The 25,322-nt window shown below is 38.0% G+C and overlaps 1 protein-coding gene across 2 annotated transcripts; it reads right to left on the bottom strand.

Moving 5' to 3' along the window:
• Window positions 1-128: 128 nt before the first annotated feature.
• Window positions 129-24,268, bottom strand: LOC133988300 (DENN domain-containing protein 2D-like). 2 transcript variants are annotated; one of them, XM_062427909.1, is made up of 17 exons: window positions 24,033-24,268; window positions 19,067-19,136; window positions 18,839-18,925; window positions 18,585-18,644; window positions 11,395-11,442; window positions 10,818-10,910; window positions 9,175-9,350; window positions 8,263-8,375; window positions 8,066-8,135; window positions 7,888-7,965; window positions 6,244-6,384; window positions 5,153-5,301; window positions 4,209-4,380; window positions 4,049-4,099; window positions 3,861-3,939; window positions 3,513-3,758; window positions 129-2,344 (listed from the first exon to the last, which is right to left on the bottom strand). In XM_062427909.1, the coding sequence occupies exons 1-17, from the start codon at window positions 24,060-24,062 to the stop codon at window positions 2,277-2,279; spliced, it is 1,731 nt and encodes a 576-aa protein (XP_062283893.1). In that variant the 5' UTR covers window positions 24,063-24,268; the 3' UTR covers window positions 129-2,276. The 2 variants fall into 2 exon arrangements, with proteins under 2 accessions (XP_062283893.1, XP_062283894.1); XM_062427910.1 differs by lacking the exons at window positions 18,585-18,644; window positions 18,839-18,925; window positions 19,067-19,136; window positions 24,033-24,268 and adding an exon at window positions 14,944-15,154 and having other exon boundaries at window positions 162-2,344.
• Between the last annotated feature and the right edge of the window lie 1,054 nt (window positions 24,269-25,322).

Raw genomic sequence — 25,322 nt, 5'->3', positions numbered from 1 at the left:
TTAATCTTTGATCGTTATTACAATAAAAAATATACTGCAGTTAAAGCATTTAGAGCATTTGAATGCAATTTGCTCTACCTCTGGATATTTAAATGTCCGTTAAAAATGTGAAATGTCAACATGAACTAATTCATACTAAATTATATACAAAATGAAAGTCTTTTTTATCTCTAAGAAAAAGAATGTCCTTAAAGGAGCAGTCTGTAGGATTTAGTAGCATCTGTTGGTGTGGTTGCAAATGCAGCCAACTGAATTTATTTATTTTTTAATAGATTTATTTTTGGGTATTTTTGCCTTTATTTGACAGTAAATGGCATTTAAGCTAACTGGAGACAAAAAGAGAGAGAGAGAGCAGAATGACATGCAGCAGTATCTAATCAGGGATGCTGCCTTCATGTGGCCTGCATGGTAACCACTCAGCTACAGAGGCGCTACAAATTTAATTTAGTTTAGCTTTTTCAATATTTTAAAACACCATATACTATGGAGCCAATCATACAACAAACCGCATCATCATTGTATAATTGGAGGGGGGGGCCACTTCATAAGCTGAATGGCATATGAAACAATTAGCTTTCATAAACAAAAACTTCTTTAAAGACATTTAGCACATAATGTTTTTAATCAAAGAAACAATCATTGTAGACCTGCAGTGGTTCAGATGTGTTATTTTACCAAAGTTAACTTCAAATGTATTGTAACAACAGATTTATGTTCTCATCAAAAACAGACAAGATATCACATGAATTACACGTTTCCTATATAGAAGTATAAAGAAATAACATTCACAGATCTAGTATAGGTTCATACCAAAAAGTATCAAATTCAGGACTCAGAAGTCTGTGTATCATTTGTTCATTAGATATTTATCCATATTTTTAAAATGGCTTATTTCATTATTTGTTTATGAATGTGATGTGACAAAAAAGGAACTTGAGCTTTGTTTTTGAGACTTTTGATTTAAAGCTCAGGTCCAAAAAAGAAAATGAGCAAAAGGATCCAGGGCCAGATTTGTTTTCGATATTTAATTTTTTCCATTAAAACAAAAAGACGACAATAGTTTCAAATGACAAAAACAAACAATGAAAACATACACAGACCCAACTACCAATGTGGAAATGAACAAAAGTAACATTTGAATAAAATGTCCATCCTAAGGGAGAGTGGTGGGCAATAACACTGCAGCTCTGCATGTTTCTGTCTACTTTTACACTTTGTGAATGCTTTGTTCTTTTCAATGTGAACATTTCTGAGGTGTTACTTTTTCCCCCTGAGAACCTGGTGGTTTATTAACCTGGGGAGAGTTCACATTCTATAATACATGATTTATTGTGAGTCATTTATATGCTGGGTCCTGTTTTTAAATATATTTAGTTTTAGTCTAACAGTAATGATCTACTGCAGGTCAGCATTTACTCCTGACAGTGTGGAGAAAGATTTCAAAACTATTCACACATGTTGTGTAGGGAAATTAAATTGAGTTTTATTGTTGTTATTTTACAGTAAACTAAATAAATAAGAGCGAAAATGATTTCAAACATTTACAGAGACTAAAACCTTGTGCTGGTGGAGGTACTGAGGGATTCCTACAGCCTTGGTTTTCTATTTTGTCATTTTCTTGAACTTAAATGTTTATGTAATGTGCTGAAACCATATTTGATGTTTCTGTTGACAGTCTGCAGTGGAAACAGAAACATGTCCAATCTCTTTAGAAGGACTGTACTCATTGATATTATGTGCATATAGTTCTAATCTGACCACCAACAGCACAATAAAAACAAGTACATTCATCAAATATTGAGACATTTGATTTTAATTTTGTCCCTTACATGAGTATTGTACCTAGTTAGAATTCACACAGCATTGAACTCTGACAGAGCTCTCTGCTAAATATCAGTCAAGTCAGTCACAAAAGAGAAAAACAAAGAATAAAAAGAAAGAATTAAACAAAAAAACAAACAGATAGAAATATAGATAGATGGATACCAAAATACCACCCAGGGCTACCAGCCAAAGATAATAGACTTAAACAACGAGGATTTCTTTGAAATGATGTTCCTGCTCATCACTGTGACCACAGGCTGAGAACCAACACGAGGAACTGAAGGCTCATCTTTCCAATGTTTCACAGACTGGCAGCAACACAGCTGTACAGTAAGTCACACTTTTTTATATCTTATTAACAAAAAAACTGACAGGAAATAAAACACAGTACAAAATTCACATCAATTCCTCTGTACTCCTTTATACACACCCAGGTTCATCCATGCAGAGAGCTAGTGTTTGTTTTTCTTGTCCCTTTTCTTCTTCTCTTGGTATTCAAGGACCTTTTTGTAAAAAATTCCTGCAGGAGAAAAAGACAGAAGCTCCAGTTGGTAAAACAAACCATTAAGTTGGTTCCTAATGTGTTAACTAGGCAGCTGCATACAGCTACTGAAGTTGAGATGATTTCATTAAAATGATGAAGAGGGCTTCAAAGACTTTCAACAACTACACTTCCCATAAGTCTTAGCCATTGGTGTACTCAAAGCCACATTCCAACAATACCTAATGAATGCTAACAAAGTGCAGTAGCCTTTAGCATCTGTGATGTCACCATTTATTTTAAGGAGTGTGATGAGGCTCTCCACATAAATACCACTCTTACTGCACCACTACACACATGTCTGTAGGGGGTGCTAAACCTTTATGCTGATCATCATTTCAACAGAGAAGTTGCCTGTCCTGCAGATGCTGTATGTTGAATAGATTCCAACTTAAGTTGTGATATCTGGACTCCAGACCCGGTTTCAGGTGGATAAATAGTTGAGAGGCTACCAGATCTGCTCTTCTAACCAGTTAAACTTCCTCAGGCAAACACCGTACAGCTGATTAACATTAAATGTATAAACACTTACAATGAATCTTTTGGCTGTCTGGATTACGCCGCAAACTCATGTCTGTACTCTCATATCATTTTTCTATAACACCACTTTGTGTGTTTAGTTCGACTATGTGTCATACATTTAATCATCAAGACTATAAAAAATGAACTGAAAACAGATGGCATGTTCAAAAGAGAACTGATACACATGAAACTTCTCTACACCTGATTAAGAATGTGGTTTGATAGCATTTTATCAAACTGCTATCCAGTATACAATCCACTTCAATCAACAATTCCACCAGCTTAGCTGTGCTGAAGTGAATAGAAATAAATGGAATTTGCAAATAAAAAGGCTAAAATAACTGAAACTCAAAGATGTCTGATAACCTTTCGTTAGCATGAACACTGCTGTTATTAGAGGCAGCTTCATTAATGCTCACTACCTGAAAATGAGATGAGCAACGAAATATATGAAATGATCTGATCAGCTCTGTTCTATCTGACAATAAGAACTATTAATCTGATCAGGTGTGTGTGTGTGTGTGTGTGTGTGTGTGTGTGTGTGTGTGTGTGTGTGTGTGTGTGTGTGTGTGTGTGTGTGTGTGTGTGTGTGTGTGTGTGTGTGTGTGTGTGTGTGTGTCCTCACCTTGCTGTGGTCCAGGCTGCTGCTGCTCCACATCCTGGATAAACAGGTCAAACATCTGCGTCTGAATGAATTTCTTGACGAAGTGACGAGTGGTCTTGGACTCGATGGCCTTGTAGAATCCTCTCTTGTCAAACTCGCCTGGCTCTCCGCTGCGATTGTACTTCACATGCGACATGTAATGGCCGACTGTTTTCACAAAGAACAACAAGAAGGCCTCTGACACCACCCGGTTCAGCTCCTCTGTCGCTGAAACCAACAATACAAACTCATTACCATTAATCTGCATTTCATTTAATATTTACACATTTTACGATCCATTCCCAACTAATACAACTGTATTTGACTTACTTGATGTTTTTTGTCTGTGACTCAGTGCCTCTAGTATTTCAGTTTGGAGCTTCGGGGGCAGAATATCTTTCTCATCATCCTGGAAAATGGTCATTTCACAATACACATTTCAATATTTCACACACATACACAAATGTTTTAACTTGTTTTAACAAAATGGTTCTTCCACACAACTTCTAGTCTCTTACTGAAACAATGAAGGTGTTCTTTTTATCCTCGGATAAGTCCACCAGCAGCAGCTGTGTTACAGAAAGAGTACGCAGGTCATTCCAGCATCAATCAAACCACACTGATCTAAAGTTTGGTTTGCTTTAAATATGTTTTTCTGCATTCTCCTTAATAACTCACATCAGTTTGGTCGTTGACCTGGTCTAGCAGGTGTCTCTGGACCCCCAGCAGGTAGGGGGTGGGTGCCATCACTACATCGATTAGGATCTCCGGAACAATGGAGATAAAGGTGTGTTGCCAGGTAAAGGGGTAGAGGAGGGCTGCTACTGCATGAATGACCTGGGATAATGTGCTTTAGAGAAACAAGAGAGATGGTGTCAGATCCAGTTATAATCAAATTATCCAAAGATTAGCTCAACATAAAACTCATTTCAATCTTCCCTCATATTTTTTGCACAGTGGTTTTACAAAAGTATTACGATCACAGATTTATTCAAAATCCACAGAGCAGAGATATTGCCACTGGAACATTATCTGGAGACACATCCTCTGTCATCAGACCAGCCAATCACACTGAAATCTAGGTAAATATACCATTCATATTCAAAGAAAAGGCGATATCCTTTCCTTTCCTTTTTATCATTATTGGTTTTGTATGTAATATTGATATGTGTCTTTTAATAGCCTAACTAGAGACAGGAGATGGGAACTAGCAATAGCTTTAATCTCTATATGCAGAACATTAATGGTAAATGGCATGATGAACTTATCAGGTGGTTCCCAACCTTTCTGGCTTGTGACCTCCTTCAATCCTTCATCACTGCTATACCAGTCTACCAAGGAGGGTTTTTATTGATCATTTTAAAGTTTAAACATTTTCAAGTACAAGAAAAAAAAAGCTTAATTCTTTGTTTAAAATCACACAATTAATGAGCTAATATGTTCAGCTCTAAGAAGAGGAGACTGCTTGAAGTGCTGCCAATGAACCATTTGTGACGGAACCGTCATGCTACTAAAATGAAACACAGCTACATTCAGTGAAAGAAGAGTCACACTGTTCTAGGTCTTCTAGTACATCATGCATGAAGAAGTTGTGTGTGAGTGTACAGGTGAGTGTGTTGTACCCCAGCTCATCAGCAATGAAAATGATCCGTCTCTCTAGGACAGCAGCAGCAAACACCAGTAACACCTCCTCATCTGTCAGGCAGCCAAAGAGCATGGCAAAGTTGACGTGTTCCAGCCAGGAGTCCAACGGTCGCGTCAGACTGATAATCTAGGAGAGAGTCACCACTGTCACAAATATGTCAACAGTGGTAATGTCATCACTCAACTGGCGTGTCACTGACTTTCACCACTATGTAATGTATAATATGATTAGAGAATGGGATGAGATGCAGGGTTAGTCTTTCACTACCATGTCGTTCACATTTAGAAGAGCATCCTTGCAGCCATCATGATCAAGAGTCTTTATGCAGCCAGAGAACTGTGCTTTTGTTTCTCGTTTAGCCCTGTTGGCTGTTCACAGTAACTGGAGCACATTGACCAGCATCAGTGAATACTTGAGGTGACTGTGAGCTGTTGAAACATGGTATGAAACCTGATGTATAAGTGTGAGGTTCCCGCTCTGGGGTAAATGTTGAGCAATGCAAGACAGGTTGAGACACAACTCCACACAAATGCACCCATCTACAGGATGAATACATGAGCTGGGTGGGTTACACATGCTCATGCTGGAGGCTCTAATCAAAGCAACCAGATTATCAGCCTTTTATCTAACTCCACTTTTTTTTGGAGGCAAAACTGTAAATTCACAAGAATTCACAAGACAGCAAATAGAGTAAGTGCACTAGGTTAAAGTTGAAGCAGGAAGTGGTAAACTGTGATTGATGTGTACAAAGTGACAGTTGGGCTTATTATTTTCCCCTTTGCCTTCATTTTCACATCCAAAAAGGTTCATCTAGAGGTCTGTTTACAATCTGTCTGATAATGTCATTGTGCTGTTGTAGTTTATTTGGTTTTTGGGGTTTTTTTTAGTGTTGGATCTGAGATCTCAACTTATTCTGTTGCACCTGAATGTTTTAAACTACATTAAACTTGAGATATTCTGAACCTTTAAAAGTTCAACTCTAATTAAACCAAACAATCACACAAACATTTGAGATCTGCAGCATATTATCAATACATTTAAAGTGGAGTGTTTTGCTTTTGCTCTGACCTCAGTGCCTGACTCAGGAATGAAGCTCTTAATCTCCACAGTGTTTCCCGGAGCTGGGAATGGAGCCTCCCGCAGCTTCTGCATGAATGGGTAGATCATGGCCATGGAGATCTGCCGCCGCTTCTCCACCTCATCAAAAATCTACACACACACACATACACACACAGTAAAACATGGATTGGTTATTGTGTTTTCTGAAATGTTGATGTCTGTTTTCTGATGTTTAATCTTTGTTCTCTGATTGGTTGGTGAGTTTTGTGACGTGTTCATGTTTTCTCAACTGTTTTCTGAATGTATTTTTGAAATGTTGTGTTTTCTGATGTGGCTGTGGCTCAGAAGGTTGAGCCACTGTGGGTCAGTTGCTCAACTGTGGCTCTGTGGCTCAACCTCCTGAGCCACAGAGCCACAGATTAGTCTTCTAATCAGAATATTGTTGGTTCGATTTCCGGCTCCTCCAGTCCATGTGTCCTTGGGCAAGATACTGAACTCCCAATTTCTCCTGATGGCTGCACCGACAGTGTATGAATGTGTGAATGAATGTTAGATTCCCTCTGATGAGCAGGTTGGCACCCTGCTGGCAGCCCCTGTCATCAGTGTACAATGTGTATGAGAATGTGACCTGTAATAATAATGTTTATAATAATAATTACAATCATTTGACATTTCACAACATCTTAAATCACTGCCACAGGATTCTGGACTATCTACATTCATCTAGACTTTTTGGGTGATCCAGTGTAAAATAAATTATAATAATATAAACTAATAAATATCTTTTTCAAAGGTTCATTTTTCTCTCACGTTTCAAGGTATAGACAAAATATTTAAGCCAATACTTGTTTATCATCAGTTGTAAATTCTACCACCACAGAGCCAAGCTGGAACAGAACTTGAAGTATTGCTTGTTTAGATCAGGACTATGACTAGTATATTTGGAAATACTGAGAACATGAATAAATCCTAGGTATTTTTTAAGACTAACTTTAAAAATCATTTGGATCCTCTAGAAGCAGCTTGGTATTTGGCAACAAACCAAATTCCCAGAAAAAATCCACAGGATGTGACCTCAGTGGTGTCTGCAGGTTGGTTTGGGGAATCATTTATTCACAGTACACACACACACACACACACACACACACACACACACACACACACACACACACACACACACACACACACACACACACACACACACACACACACACACACACACACACACACACACACACACACACACACACACACAGGTGTGGTTCTTAAAGATGTTGATGACACACTCATTGTTCTGTCAATATTAGTCGAGCACATGAGTCCTCTAACATAAGATAAACAGAAAGCATTCAGATCCCGTCACTTTGTGCACACTATTGTGTTTAAATGGATACAATGACCATCAATCTACACTCAATAATCAATAATGACTAACCAAAAAGGGTTTAAGACATTTTCGTATAAATGTATAAAATATTATTTCTTGTTATCTGTTCTGCATACACAATACATTTAAGCTACACTAGCCAGTTGCTTGTATGGTATAAAATACCTTCAAGTCAGGGAAGTGGGCTTCAGTATTTGAATAAAGAGCACTTAAGCATTAGTATCACACCAAGTTGAATGAACTGTGGAATGTTCAGGTTAGATCACCTTGGAGAAGAGGCCAAAACAAGCCACGCTGCTGATGATGCAGTAAGCCTCAGGTGGACGAGCTCCTTTACCACCAGGCTGTGAAAGGAGACAATGTTTGATGTTGAAACATTAGACGAAAGGAAAATGATAACACACAGTGAGGAGCACACCTTCAGTCCACACATCACACACTCACCAGCAACCTCCTGCAGTATCCGTTTCTTCTGCTACCATCGATTTCAGTGAGTACAAAGGAGAAGGTCTCACTGCAAACATACAGGGAAAACTAAGTACAACAAACAGTGGATGCTGACAATGAAACCAAACCATGAATGAAGGAAAAAAAAAATTCAAAGTGATAAAAGAGGCAGCATAGAGTAGATCCAGCTGTACCTGTGGTATTCTGTCAAAGGAGCCCAGTTGATGCCCTCTGGGAAACAGAAGAGTGTAATTGCCTTCAGTGTCTTCTCTTCATCCTCCTTTTGAGATCTGTGCATCTGATCTCTCTGAAAGTGCACACACAAACACACACACACACACACACACAGTTAAAACATGTTTGTTTTCCTACAGTAAGTTAAATGAACCTGTAGATTTGATTAGAGTGCTCTGCAGTGGTAAATCATCTCCGCAGCTCCACTTTAAATAATCCTAATTCAAGTTTTTGTACATGATGATTTGAAAGTCGACAGCAAATGATTAAAACTGATGCTGATAGTTAAGTTATCATCTGAAGTGAGGGGAGACAGTACATGTGCCTGGTAAATGTTGTCTGGTAATCAGTTTGTTCTCTTTTATTTGGTGAACTGCTACATTTTATAGATACATACAGCACCATCTCCAGTGAGAATACTAGTGGTTAGCATGCTACTTCATGCAGTACACTGAAGAGCACCTTTCATTTCTCTTTGAAAAGGGTTAGTTGTAAATGTCCAAGTTATGTTTTTTAATTCAAATGAAAGCTATTCATCAATCACCAAACACTATTTGATCAATTTATAAAGGTTGCCGGTTGGTCAGAAACACCTTTCTAAGATATGTTGGCAGTTGAAATGTTGACACCTGTAGAACATACAGCCATGTGAACTCAGCTGACCATCATGCAATGTTATCTAGTTTCACAGCGATGTGGTGGAGCAGCACAGAGACTGATACAACCTTTGCCAGTCATCTGAATTGATTGTAAACATAAACTGTAACACTTAAACAGAAATGCATCTGTAAAATTCAATAAAGGTAAAGTAAGGTTTCTATATTGTGTCTTTGTCTCTACTTCACTAGGCTTGTACCGTTGCTCAAACTAACCTTGGGGAACTGGTAGGTGATCTGAGGTTCATAACTGCTGCCATCCTTGGTCTTCTTGAGGCTGACCACCACCAGATATTCAAAGAAGTACTGACCACTGACACAGCGGTGCTGCGTGGATGTGCTGTCTGCCAGCGCAGGGGCATTTGGCTCTGTTGGCTCTGGGTCTCTCATTCCTGCAATAGAATGATGGGATTACCACTGAGGTCCAGCCATAAATATATACAGGTCTGATTAGATCACCACTTGATCCCATGTGATGATGGAAGTCACAGTGATGACATGTAAGGATTGGCAAGGTTGTTGATGACTATCTATGAGCAGAAAATATCAGCTGGAAGAATGTTAATTATGTTTGGATTTCAACAGTAGGTAGAGATATGGCCAACAATGCAGAGCCAGGGGATATTTAGAAGAGCTGTGACTGAATTAACCCAATGTTAATGAAGTTACTGCTGCTTTGGAGACACACTGTCACATCGTTTCAGCTGCTGTGTGATGCTGCAGCCGGCTGTGAACAACCAGAACATCAGTGCTGATGTTTCTGTGGAATTGCCACTGCAGAGGGCTCAGGCTGAGCCTCTGAGGTGAACATTATTTAAGATTAAGACATTCATTTAACACATTTCAGATTTGCATACTTTGATATATGTACTTTTACATTTTTATGTTTTAATAAAAGAAGTAAAATAGATGAAGATTGGTTTGTGATTGAGCTCTGTGTGTGTGTGTGTGTGTGTGTGTGTGTGTGTGTGTGTGTGTGTGTGTGTGTGTGTGTGTGTGTGTGTGTGTGTGTGTGTGTGTGTGTGTGTGTGTGTGTGTGTGTGCATCTCTGCTAAATAAAGATGAGCAATGTGAGGCTTTTGTTCTCTTTGTAGTTTTCATTATGGACCAATCTGTGTGCTGAAATGTGGAGAAAAACCTGAAACACTGGAAACTGCTCCGCTTCCAGACACAAACCAGACATATCATTAGAGCTCATTTTTCTGTGGATAGAACATTACAACAGAGCAGATTGTGAGTGAAAATGCTGTGCAATCCATTGTCCATTCTCAGGGAAAGTGTCTGATGAAACAGGGCTTGACCCTCTGGCTGTGTGAAGTCTGACTGTGCATGTTACACACACACACACACACACACACACACACACACACACACACACACACACACACAAACACACACACACACACACACACACACACACACACACACACACACACACACACACAGTCATAACAGAAGAGAGCTGTTATATGTGCTACAAGCTGTCATTTACTCATGCTCTCTTTTAAATGATTTGTAAAAGTGCATAACCTTTGTCCCTGCATACTTTTATGTTCAGTGTATGTTTGAAGTGTGTATTTGTGCACCTGCACATGCAATGTGATAATATCCTTTAATCACACCACTGCCTTTGTGAAATGTGTAAGTGTTGTTTCAACTCTAGTCAGATTAGAGGCTGTGATTGCATTCTATGCATTTACAAAGCAAAAAACCCAAAATGTCCATAATCAGCATTTGTGTAACCCCTAACCACAACATTATCAAACATCCAGCATCAACTCTTTCACAAGGGTGCACATGACTATACATATATATAAATGACTGGATGTGTATGTGATGAGGTGTAATGTATTACTCACCATGTCTTTTGCCTCTGCGGAAGGATGACCACATGGCATTTAACCTCTTGAAGGGCCCTTGTCGTCCACCTTCATCTTCACTAGGTAGGTTGCCTGTTCAGGAAACAGCACCAGCAACTACTTAATACCAAATATTAGCACAGCAACATTAGCCCCACCATTCCCTACTAGTTTAAAGGCCCTGAACAACCACACAAGTGCTAACAGTTATATATACGATTAGACTCAGTTTGAAGTCAGTGACACTAGTATGTTCAGAATGATGTCACCAACATCCATAATAAGCATACATATGAACAAGTGAATTAAACTGCACAAAAGAAGTGTGTACAAATGCTTTGAGATGTTTTTTTCTGCTGTGACTGAGTTGTGCCATTGAGATGTATTGTAAGCTGCTCTCCTCTGTGAAGGAGCCAGCTTCAAACATCTCAGACACCTTACAAGCTTACACATGGTCAGGTTGGTAGCAATACTCAGAACATATAAAACATGACTAATCCCATTTAGCAACACTTTATTTGACTAGCCAAGATTGTTTCAGACGTGACTCAAAACTGACTTCAAAGTGTATACTTACTGTGTTTCCCTGCAACATCAGAGATGAGGTTACCTCTGGGCTGCTCGCCTACAGTACAAAACAAAGTCATGAGTAACACTGCTGCACTGGTTGACACATTCTTACACCATATAGAGTATGATCATGTTAGTTTGTGTCCAGACAGCTCCTAACACTACAGTGACAACAGCGATCATGTTTTCAGTGTCCAGTAGAGTAGTTCTATGTAAAGCAGACTCCACTGTGCACTCTTACTGAGATATAGCACAGAAGAATAAGATCAGGCTTTAGATACACACACAATACTGGTTAGTAGATCACTTCCTTGTTGGTTTGGCTCTGCAGATATAGAATAATATAGACAATATAAGAAAAGTCTAAAATGTTAGATACAGTATTTTGAATACAGACATAATGAACTAAAGCTAAACTTACTTCAATAATCATGCTTTCTGAAGCATTCCTCAGGTATGGAAATAATGTAATGCAGACACGCTTCAATTGAAGGACCAAGACCACTTGACCACAAACAGCAGAAAGTAAAGTATGGTACAGCTGAACAGTGACAGGAGATGACCACCAGCAGAAGGAAACATCACAACTAACTATTTAAACAAGGAGCCACTTCAACATTTGAGAAGCAACATGATTTATCAAGGTAAGTTTCAGCAGCACACACTCTGACTCAACCATCCTCATAGTTCAAAGCTGGAACAGATGTTGACAGAGTGTTTATTAAACCACCTGTTCTTATGTCACCATTACTGTGACAGCATTGTCCTTCAGATTACTCAGAGATGGTGACCATTTGGTTCTGAACTGTGCTGGGTGTTTGGACTTCATCATACTTGTTGGATTGACTATTTACTGGAATCAACCACTATTAATGTTTTCCTGTTGCCTAACAACAAAGGTTTTGTAACACTGCTCTTCTATCAATCTTTAGCGTATGCTGCAGTTATAACAGTCTGCTGAATCATTTGTTTACTTCAGACCCTGAGGAAAGAATTTTCATACTAGTGCTGCATTCAGGTCATATGGGAAAAACTAGCTCTCTGACTATCCAAATCTCTGAAAACAAGGAAATATCCCAAGTTAGATGTATAGAATGTGTTAATTACAAACAAGAAGGAAATACTGTAAAACTAATAGATATAAAGAAAGATCTCTAAGGGTATTGGTCCAAGTAAAAGTGAAAGTTAGTGATTGAGTCAGAAACTCTGAGCAGGGAGAGAGGAGGAAGAGGAGAGAGGAGGAAGAGGAGAGAGGAGGAAGAGGAGAGAGGAGGAAGCCTTGCAGCAATGTGGTTAAGACTGAAAGTGCTTCAGTAACAACAACACAATGCTGTAATAACTGTGCATGTTAGTTTTAAATCACTTGCTTTAACTTCATGATGGGAATCTGACCATGACTAAATTAACCTTCAAGATATTTTAACTTTAACTTTATTCAGTGCCCCCAAATACCTAGATATGGCAACTTTAACACACCGTCTTTTACTGTATTTATAAAAAGTTTAGATCTAACAGAGGATGTAGAGAGTGAATAAAACGGATGTAAGTGCTACATTTGTGCTAACATTGAGAAAGGAAAACCCCCTAATTGTCCTTCATATCTATAATTGTATTTGTCTGATAAGATGTTCTTTGTAATGTTGGTTCAGTTTGTATATGTTGATATGGTGTGTATGTATGTATGTACACAGTCGCCCATAAAGTTGGAATAATTTAGTTTTCAGACACATTCCTCTTTTTATTTTCTATTCATACACATCAGTAATCACCTTTGATCAGGTGCAATGAGATTGATCAATACAATGTTGAGAATATATACACTTTATCTATCAATTATTAATCACATTGTCACAATCATTTCATGAGAAGAAGTAAACAATATTTTATTCCAACTTTATGGGCGACCATGTGTGTGATGTAAGCTTACTTATCTTGAAAAACTTTCAATAAATATAATGTTGGAAAAAAGACGACAAAAGCCTATTTATTGTGTTGACACACAATACTGCTGTAAAACCAGTTCAGTAAAGAGCATCTACACAGATCACCTGAGTAATGGGAGATGTGAGTTGAACACGTTTTCATTGTAGAACAAGGTATTAGAATCCTGCTTTATTCAACTACAATGTTAAAGCAAAGGTTGCCAAACAAAAAACTAGAGTTATAATCCCAAGTGAATTACTTTAAGACATAACTGGTCAACTTTACCACAAACTGCATTCTTGTTGGTTTGTGGTTGTTTCCACAGTGTTTGATTTACTGTGGAACATTATCTACCATTTATCATCCACTTAATCATATGAAGTGAAAAAGCTGAGTGAGCACATGCAGCACATTAAGAATGAATTCAACTAAACAAACAGGACCAACTACAAGCTGTACCAAAGTCTAAAGTCCACCTCTGATGAAAGGATAAGATGTTTGCACTGTCAATAGCAACGCTAGCCAACACTTTGCACATAACAAGCCACCAAAGAGCACAGAACTACTATAACTATTGCTTTAATTCTATCTTAGGTTGTAGTAAATAACATTGTATTTTGCTCTAGTTGTATACGCTCACATCACAGGAAGCATTTTTGAAGCCTACTGCCTGGTTGTATTACTGCTGTTGAGTTATGACGTGGGTGTACACAACGATCCTGTTTAACAGCCTTACAGTCTGAACATGTTACAACACTGAGCTGTCAATTCTTCACAAAAGGAATGATGGTACAATGACACAGTACAGGGAAAACTTCTCCCAATTCAAATTGTCTGAATCTCATAACATGCTCATATTTTCACTTTCATTCAGAGAATCCCAGATGTGTGTGTATGTATAGCTGCTCAATATGTCCAGTTATGTCCAAAATATAGCAGGTTTCAACTTTCTCTTTCACCAGTGATCCTTCCTGTGTCAACAACCACATTCCAGCTTAATGTGTAGTCAGCCATGAAGGAACCTCACCTTGGTCTGCCAAGAGAATAGGTGTTTGACTTCAAAAATGAAAGAAGGCCTGGTGTCACTGATAACAACACTAGTGTTTCCTAAGGCTTCAATGTGATCCAAATTCTTCCATTTAATACATCCCTAACTAAGAGTCGATGGAATAAAGATCTAAGAACACATTTATTTATTGACATGCTTAAGTAGGCTACAGTACTGAAATGAAAAGAAGCTTTCAGTTTCAATGTCTGTCTAACCCGAAAATGTTACCTTCTATCTTTCATAACAAACTGCATAAATATTGTGCAATTGTTGAAGTCACACACATCTCATTGGTCTGACTACTCTATTAGGTAAACATCGGTTGTGTGCAGTAATCTATCCAACTACCAACCCCAGCGGACGCACTACGCACAGACACAGGGCTGATTCTTGGTAAAACACTTGATACTCGGACACAAAGAGGCGACTACCTGCTCTAACCAGCGCGCTTCAGCAGCTACTTTGTTTGTCTTTTAACATTCTAACATCAAATGTGACGCTAGTTTGTATTAAAGTCACATGTTGTGGATAGATTGGTCTCACATGAAGCTCTCAGTCATTTAGTGGCAGCGGTCCAATACTCACTCCATCTGTTCTTTAACAGTGTCAGTCCAGGTCCTTTTCTTCTTCTCGTTACTGCTCCACTCATTGCTGCTTCACTCCTTTAAATATGTTCCTCTCAGCTATTTATGTCCAACAAGTCAACAACACAACTACGGTACTTTATCGTCTCCATTCCTGCGCGTAACATCGCATACTGACTGGCTTGCTCACACAGCTCTGCTGGGTGCGCGCCCCAGCGGTCATGTGCTGCGTTCAAGTGAAGACGGGCTGTCATGTGTTTCCCACAGAGTTCAATTCAGCCTCTTCATTGGCTGTAAAAGAAAATCTGGTTTTGAGCCATGAAGCTGAAGCACATCAGACACACAGCGAGTTAATAGCAATTTCTGTTGGCACAACCAACACAAATAACAGGAAGCTGTGTAGAGTAGGTGAACCCCGCAACCAAAACAATAGATTCAACATGCATGCACGTAGTCAGCACTCAAAGCCTAATAACTCCTAAGAGTTCCTATGGCAACCAGGAACATTTATAAGAAGTCTTGCAATTCATATTTTAAACACCTCCAAATGATCAATACACATACAGGAACTGTTATGCACTTGTATTTCTATACCTCACATATTTGATGTATTTATGTATTTTATGTATTATAGAAACTATGTTATGTAATTTTATGGATTCTATGATATTTATGTAATTTCTGTATACTGTAGCCTATGTCTATTATTGGTGAGCCAAAGACAATTTTCCACCATCGTACTCTACTCTACTCTACTCTACTCTACTCGTTAGATTGACCATGAGCTGCTGGATGATGCAGTTAAAGAGCAGTCGAAAGCGATGGTACGATGTACCAAATCATGGGTGTTTATTCACCAAAACCCAAAATAACAAATACATACAGCTGTACAGGCATGGCAGTATTACAGATGAGAGACCTGACCAGCAACAAGGACAGATGGAAACTGGCGCCTTTTATACCCCATCACTGGTCTACTTAATTGGATGTTTCCACTCACAGGTTTCTTTTAACAAAATATATTATCTCACGGCTAATCGCCACAGACAATATAACCAGCCTACCCTTACATAATATTTATCACTACTGCTGTACTGCTATTTACTCCTCCCCAGAATAAACACAAACCCACTACAATAAATATACATATATACACCAACTACCAAACCCCCCTCTTCCTATCCTAACACTTGGTCTCTCCCGGAACCTTTAAATTGGTGTTCGTACCCCCAGGGACTCTCTTGGCCAAACACTCTGAATGAGACACCAAAAGGACAGAAGACAGGTAAGAATCCACACAAACAACTCAAACACAGGCTGCAACTTTAACACACTAATACACACTTTCACATTGCAATATTAAAACACATTTATGTTGTGTCTGATGAGATAAAGCTCAACATTTCCACTGTTGTCTATCAATTATACACTGGGGGTGCACACACAGTATTATATAATCTAACTCCCTCTCTCCCTCAGGTGAAGCCGATTATCACACCTGGCAGAAGACAACACACATCAATCACAACTCATCATTACCAATGGTTTAAACTGTTCTCCCACATGCTTCACACATTCAATAAAGATTAATGTGCAAATATGCAATAAAGTGCATCTATCACAATGAAAGTGCCATGTGCCATTATTAAAGTGCCTAATTAAATTGTTTGGTTAAAAGTGACATTAATACACAGACCCAGTTGTGCCATATTTACAAGACCAAAGCCATCAGTCACTAGTAACGAAGCGCTCTTCATTACACTATTCTATTCTATTCTATTCAAATGAAGGATGCCACTCTGTCCAATGCCAAGGTCTGCAGATGTCAAACCAATAAACAGAAACAACATATCATTTCTTTGAGTCTCTCCTGCTGAAACTCTTAAGTTACTGGCAGGCAATGACCCAATTTCCCTGAGTGAAAGCAGGCCAAAATACTCTTTACCTTACTAGGAACCTGTTAAATGTCAGCGCTGAGTCAGACCGCCTGCTTTAATGACCTATCTTCCACTGTGACAGGGATGTTAAGACAGGTTGAGATTCTTGGAAAATGCTGTTTATTAGTACATTCAGCTCATAAATACTGAAATACTTTTTCATTTGCCAGAACTTTCAGATGGCTAATTGCCTCACAGCTACAAGATAAAGGTCACATCTGTAAAATACACTTCAAAATCCAGATCACGTAGTTTCCAGGGTGCTAATAGCTAGCAATAAGAATATTTCCCTATAATTTATCCTTAGTACTCTACTTTGACAGGTGAAATGTGCCATTTGTGCATCAAAGAAACAGTTGGTGATAAGATAAGATATCCCTTTATTAGTCCCACAATTGGGAAATGTACATTTCTTATGAGCCTTATGTTAGATATGCTAATAGCTATCACTCTTCAAAATGAGGTAAAAGGATCATGACAATGGCCAAATAAATGTGATTTCTGTCATTAATTTAACCAAAAATTTGAAAAAGTGTTCATGCAATATCCTCTTCTTCCTCAGAGTTCTACAAAGACCATCTTAGAACTCAATTTTTTTCTTAAGTAAAAGTACCAACACAATAATGTAAACATATCTTCACTACAAGTAAAAGTACTGCAGTATTATGAGTGATGTAGTATGCAGTATTACAGTAAAAGTACTGCAGTATTATGAGCGATGTAGTATGCAGTATTACAGTAAAAGTACTGCAGTATTATGAGTGATGTAGTATGCAGTATTACAGTAAAGTACTGCAGTATTATGAGTGATGTAGTATGCAGTATTACAGTAAAGTACTGCAGTATTATGAGTGATGTAGTATGTAAGTGTACCTCCAGAGTAATGACCACTGAAGAAAGGCTGAGAATCCATCATGGAGCCTCTGTCTGTACCTGTAATCAACTACAGAAATACCTTTCTGATTTATTTGACAATAAATCATAACCAACTGCTTTTAAAACCCTGTCTGCTGCAGAATTAGACAACCAGGGTTGAGGGATTATGTTTAGGTTAAAACACTTGGTCAGGGAAAGATTGTAGTTATGATCAAATACTGAGAAAGTAAAGACATAGTGCGTCAAGTCACTGTTTCAATATTTAACTACATGATGACCTTTCCTTCCCCTTAAACAAGTCTGTAACTGTCTTTTTAAGCACAGGTGTACAGTATACTGCAAGTAAAACTCATTGAAATGTTGACAGTGAATATTTACGTATGCCTTCTGTATCAGTAGTAGTAGTAGTGAGACTTTTAAAAGATCATTATGTTCCAAATGATTTGGGCAGCATTATCATTTTTTGTGCAATGTGTTTGCAGTTGCTTATCAGAAGTATATAATGTTATTTTTAGGGAACTGGGTTTTTACCACAAACTGTGTTGTGACTTTCACAGTGTGGCTGGATTTGCGAACTAATCAGCAGCAATAGTGGTGAGCAGCAGTGAGAAGTGTCAGGTTGTAACGGCCATGCTGTACGCCTGTCTAAATATGATTGGACATTACTTATCAGCTCATGGCAAAACAGCCACGAGCAAATGAGCCAATGATAGTGGAGAATGAACGAAGCAGCTGATGCAAGCAGGACCTATGTTCTGCCTCGACTAATATATAAGCTATTCTCCATTTAAGAAGCCACACTTTGCCATGCCACGTGATGCTAGCATACCTGTCTTTTTCATCCAGTCTTGACATCTCTGTGGCAGTGAGGCACCATCTTCATCTGCGACTGACAATACGAGTCAAAATGTAAAATGGTGTAAAAAAATTTGAGGTCTACACATTTTGCATTCTTCTTCATTGGGGCACCAACTGATTTGTCATCTTATTGAATATGAATGTCTGTGGTTTTTGTTTTCACCTTAGTATATTTAAGATAGTAAAAGAAGTGGAATGACTGCATTATGAACATATGTTGTTTACCCTCTCTCGATGACTCCCGGACTGATGAAAAAGACCTCAGCCCTCTCCGCCCTTTGAATCCACCCTCTTCATTACTGTTGTGCCTTTCTGTGGAAAATTCACATAGATATCATAAAAGAGTTACCAATAAGCAACAGGCTAATTGAAATCTTTAATTTAAGACATTTCAGGTGATATGAACAGTATAGTACGATCGGTATGATCATAGATGGAGCACTTCTGTCTTACTTTTAATTCGCATAGATGAGAAGCTGAAACTCCTTCTTTGAGGGTTTTGAGATCGCTGCTGCTCAGCATTCTAAAAGGAAAGAGAACAAAGATACAAGTAAATGAAATGTAAATGATCAAGCCATCACCTTATGGTGGAATTTTTCAACAGGGACTAAACCCTGAGGCAGATGCAGAACATGCTGAAGGGGATGACACATACCACCAGCCCTACAACAACACTATCTAGCCCATTGATGAAAGTTGAAGTTTTGATTTTCATAGTTTACATCAAGTATTTATTTTCCCAATGAAAAAAAAACCTTGTTACATCTAACACTGTGCCTACATGATGATAGACATTAATACCAGTAGCACCATGCTGTTTCAACAGTACATGAGGCTGAAATTAAGTTTAATAACCTGCCAGAAATGTAAAAATCATAATTCAAATGTTGTTTGAAACCCACAACTTTAGCTTATTCAACCATGAAAGATTTGTTCTTCATAAACACAAATAGGTAGCACTATAACAGAAATAATGTGTTGATGCCATTTTCTTCCTAAGGTAAAAACAACAGTACTTTTAATCAACCATCAATGCAGCAGGAGCAGGATATAACAATGGATAAACAGTAAAGTACATCTTTTATCTCAAAGTGCAACACAGAACAAATTATTTGTGTATATGGGTCTTTTTTTGTTTTACCCAATTCAGCATTAAAATAAGCTGTAACTCTGATATGCCCTCACATACTAAAGGAAACAATCCCATCTGCCCTCAGATACAACCCTGAACAGTGCTATAAATCTATTTGATTGATAGAATGGTAAATGGACTGTACTTATATAGCCTAGCGCTTCTCTAGTATTTTTGACCACTAAAGCACTTTTACACTACATGTCTCATTCACTCATTCACACACATTCATACACTGATGACAGGAGCTACCACACAGTGTTCCAACCTGCTCATCAGGAGGAAACTAACCATTCACACACATTCATACACTGTTGGCACAGCAACAGGAGCAATTTGGGGTTCAGTATCTTGCCCAGGGACAGATATACATGTGGACTGGAGATTAAAATAAACAAAGCATATGGGCCTGCATTCCTACTGCACTGGTTAACGGCCCCCACTCTTTAAGAAAAAAACTGTTAGTCTTGTTTTTGTTGTCACTGCAACACTGTATACTCTCATGGTATTTACCTAGACAGTTGTTGCTGAGTGTGATTAACAGTATGTTGACCTTAGTGTACAGGCTCATACTGTATAGTCTTAAACTAGCTTTAATAGTTTGTTTGCTCCACTCTGAAACTCAGTCTAGCCAAAAACACTATCTGATACCAGTTTAATGATGTGATCACTTCTCTACCACTCACCCCCTGCTGTTGCTAATACCCCTTGGTTGAATACACAACAGGAGGAATATACTGTATATGAGCATGACAGCTTCTGCATGAGAAGACACAGATACTATTTATAGAAGAACAAAATGACAGGACATGAGGATGCCCTATGGGAAAACTCCCATGCAATATAAACCCATTGTGTACAAGTGGAATGAAAGTATGTGATATGCCTTTATGGTATACTTATGCAGAAAACAAAAGAGCTGAATACGTGTAATCTTGGTTTTATGTAGAAGATTGGAAATTCCTTATTTGTGTTCCTAATAGCTTACGCATGTACAGTGTAGTCACTCATTGATAGCTCCTGGGAAAATCCTCTGGCACAGGAAGTGATGCGTTTTATGTTTCTGGGGTTTTTTTGGGGGTAAATTAACTGTAACTGACCAACAAAGGAAACAATTAGTGAACAAAGGAAAGTGCACCACCTACACCAAGTCAAAGCTTTTCTATAGAAAGTCCAAGAGACAAGATGCCACAGTATCACCTGACAAATCAGTACTGCAGTCATTGCTAATAAACGACATTAAACGACATTAAAACACAGTAATAGTGGTAGAAAATAACTAAGTATTTACTCAAGAGCTGCTAGTTTATACCTGTTTCCTTTGTCTTTATGCAAAGCTAAGCTAATCACATTCTGACTCCAATTCTGTGTTTCACACATTCAGATATGAAATGTTTATCGTCACTTTCAGAAAGTATCTATTTCACAATATATAAAACTATTGCTTTGAAGCCATTATATGAAGAGTTGGAAAGTTCTAGACTTTGGACGCACAGGCAAATGACACTGTAGCAGACATAGTGTTAACAGTCCCACACTCAAAGTAAACAAACTGCAATCAGAATCATTTGAAAGACACTATAGTCACATAAATAGTCACATAGTGGCTTTAAATGATCAAATCGTATGCCTGCTGTAACCCTACAAAACAATATAAGGCCACCTAAAAGCAAATGTTATTTGAAGCCTCTGGCGTGTGGCTGTTGCGGTGCTTTTAAACATGTACACACTTGTGCTTCCCCTTGTTTATGACACGTTTCAAAGAACAGGTGGCCTCAAGCGTCTACAGGCACCACGCCTGTAACACATATGATAAGTCTGTACACTGACTCTATCGCAAACACACATTTATGAGAAGATTGCAGTGTGATTATATAGCTTATCTATTCAACTTTAATAAAGCAAGATAATTGTATGATTTCTCACATGCTTTCATTTCAATAAATGTTCAAATGATCCAATATATTAGCAAAAATCAAAGATTAGAGAAAAAGTCCAAAAACTGAAAACACATTTGTGTATCAGAACCATTAATCATCTCACCACCCCTCACATTTATCTGCTGACCCTTTGGAGGGGCCCCACCCCTAGGTTGGGAACCACTGGACTAAACTAGCTAACTGTATATAAAGTAGTGTAAACTAGCTCCACCTCCAGCAGCTCCAACAGTAACATGCTGCTCTAACACTGATGCTTCACTATTAATAATCTAATGATGTCATAATAATAATATATCAGTCAGAGGACCAAACCACTACTTTTACTGTAATACTGCATACTACATCACTCATAATACTGCAGTACTTTTACTGTAATACTGCATACTACATCACTATAATACTGCAGTACTTTTACTGTAATACTGCATACTACATCACTCATAATACTGCAGTACTTTTACTGTAATACTGCATACTACATCACTCATAATACTGCAGTACTTTTACTGTAATACTGCATACTACATCACTCATAATACTGCAGTACTTTTACTGTAATACTGCATACTACATCGCTCATAATACTGCAGTACTTTTACTGTAATACTACATACTACATCACTCATAATACTGCAGTACTTTTACTGTAATACTGCATACTACATCGCTCATAATACTGCAGTACTTTTACTGTAATACTGCATACTACATCACTATAATACTGCAGTACTTTTACTGTAATACTACATACTACATCACTCATAATACTGCAGTACTTTTACTGTAATACTGCATACTACATCGCTCATAATACTGCAGTACTTTTACTGTAATACTGCATACTACATCACTATAATACTGCAGTACTTTTACTGTAATACTGCATACTACATCACTCATAATACTGCAGTACTTATACTGTAATACTGCATACTACATCGCTCATAATACTGCAGTACTTTTACTGTAATACTGCATACTACATCACTCATAATACTGCAGTACTTTTACTGTAATACTGCATACTACATCACTCACAATACTGCAGTACTTTTACTGTAATACTGCATACTACATCACTCATAATACTGCAGTACTTTTACTGTAATACTGCATACTACATCATCATAATACTGCAGGATTTTTTTTATGCAGTACTTTTACTTGTTATGGAGTATTATTAGATAGCTGTATTGGTACTTTTACTGATGGTAGGAACTGAATACTTCTTTCACCATTGCTTGTGAGTGGTTAAAACTCATCACAGATTACATACTGGATGTCCATGTGTGCTGGCCACTTCAACCAACGATTTCATTCATTTTATCTGAATATTTTGAAGCCTAAGATAAAATTATAGAGTGGAAGCACACAGTCGATGAAAAAGAAATGGCAAACCCAATTTTGTGTAGCAAGAATGTGTTTTTGTGCATTCATTCCTGCTAATCATTTCTCAACCTCTCAGATTCGTCTTGCCAACCGTTGAGGGTTTGGAAACACTTTAGACAATCTTGAGTTGCTGTCTTGAAGAGGGGGTCTGAGTAGGAGAAATAAGAGTTGTTCAGCACTTCAGACTGAACCTGCTTTGATACTGGTGTGTATTACAATACCAACCAGGCTGTGGAAACATAAATACAGGAACGATGCAGGGTCAGAGTGTGTTTTTGTTTCACTTATACAGTGCTGGTCTGTTGAAATGTTGTCTCACGTAACTGTATATCACAGTTAAGTAAGATTTTTGATTTTTTTTAATACTAAAATTTACTAGGCCATTTATAATTCATCCTACATTGTACAAGAGGTCAAAGGGTCATTCATGTTGGGCAGCAGCAGTACTTTTGAACTAACTAATATGAAAAGACTATGCTGGCAGGAACAGGTGTGCAGGAAGTTATAATTGCTGATAGCTGAGGTTAGTGTACCAATATGTGTTTGGTGCTACATTTCATGTCTTTACATATGTATATATTAACAAAATAAACCCCCCTCCCTTTACAGTCAAATGTGTTACGTTTCTGATGTAACTCTAACCACAGGAAGTAAAAGTGAAGTTGTCAAGATCAAAGTTCTCTGTTCCTCGTGTCATGTGACACTCACAGGAAATGTCAGTGTCTCAGAAATTTTCCCAGTAAGGTCTCTCAGTTTCACAGTGCAATGTTTAGTTCTGATTGCTCAATCTACTTTATTGCAATACTACACTTAAATCTATGCAGTTCAGATATCAATTATCAGCGAATCATATGTAAAGTGAGCATTGGTTGGTTAATCACACTGCCCTACTGAAACAAGTGGTGCAGCCTTGAACCCATAATATAAAGAGTATAGCTTGAAGCAGAATCATACTCACCACCTGTGTGTGCTGTGACATCTTGTCCATTTCTTTTGGCTGAACAGGTGGAAGAATCCAGCACTAATGCAATGACTTTGGCATAAGTTTGAATTGCTTTCTTAATCAATAAATACCAGCTTCAAATATTCTCTCGTATGCAGGCGGTGTGTCTAATTGCTATAGGTAACAATAAGGCAGCAAGTGCACATGGATGAGGAAGTGCATTTGCTGAAATGTGGTTGACGGACTTCAGTCTGAGGCAGGGATTTCCTCTTTCAATGCAAAGCCAAAGTGCAGTGACGCAGTTGACACAATGTGGGTGTGGGCATGTGTGATCTGTGTTTATCTGCTTCCATTGGTAGTTCAACTAAATGAAGGTTGATGCATGAAACCCTGCCTGATGCTAACTTCCTATTGAGTCAGTCATTTTGAGGCAGATGTCTCAAGTCAAGTTTATTTGCATAAGCAAATATCACATATGATGCCTCAGTGAGCTTTACTGCAACAGTTCCAGAGTCAACTCAAGTTCTTTAAGACAAGGGAAAATTTGCTCCACCACAAAGAAGAACAATGCAAGAATCCTCAGGAAAGGATCCTGAGCCTTTAACAGCTTGATGTGCAACACTGAATATAAATGAGAAAATGTGAATTACAGAGATGATCCCTTACATACTGTTAATATTATACACCAAGTAAATGTTGACCCGGTCTATCCCCTCATAAAAAATATCTGTTTAGAAAGCCTCAATAGTTGATCTGACTGGTCAATAAATGTGTGATTAAACCTTGATTCATGTTTCAGAGAGCAGAGAGAGTGTATTTTTAGGAGAAAAAACAGCTACTATCACACAATATCATGTCCTGTTTTGGCAATCCTAAAATGACAAGAACTGTGGTGTTTATTGTAGAACCATTAGAGCCATCAGTCTTCACTGTTTCATCATAAAAAGAAATCTTTATTAAAACTATTAACTATTCATTTCACTAAAACACATGTCAATAGATACGGCTCTAATTTACAAACATGTGTAGCACCTATACAAAAGTATAACATTTTAAAATATTTTTATTTTTGTGTATTTTTTGGCCACTTTAAGAAAAGTCATCAAATTTCAGGGTAAAATACATGTGGTGTGTTTTTACAGCTGTCAAATTTTAAAACGGGTCAAATTGGACCCAAACAGTATGTAAGGGTGAAATTAAACGTGAAACATTGAAATAAGTTCAATATTGTTGTAATAAATCCAACCTAGAAAGGCTGATATAATAAGGTGAGAGTTTTTGTCAGTGTCAGACTCATGTACAAGG

Source organism: Scomber scombrus, chromosome 10 (genome assembly GCF_963691925.1).
Source record: "Scomber scombrus chromosome 10, fScoSco1.1, whole genome shotgun sequence".
NCBI classification, from domain to species: Eukaryota; Metazoa; Chordata; class Actinopteri; order Scombriformes; family Scombridae; genus Scomber; species Scomber scombrus.
Note: the sequence above shows the minus strand (reverse complement) of the source record. Positions and strands in the feature narration are given on the sequence as shown.

Bases quoted from the DNA above. Each gene is read 5' to 3' on its own strand.
- LOC133988300 (XM_062427909.1), bottom strand. From the start codon at position 24,062: ATGGACAAGATGTCACAGCACACACAGGTG. The intron at 19,137-24,032 runs GTGAGTATGATT...CTTTCCTTTTAG, and splicing joins TGTCACAGCACACACAGGTG to AATGCTGAGCAGCAGCGATC. The intron at 3,940-4,048 runs GTAAGAGACTAG...ACCATTTTCCAG, and splicing joins AGAACACCTTCATTGTTTCA to GATGATGAGAAAGATATTCT.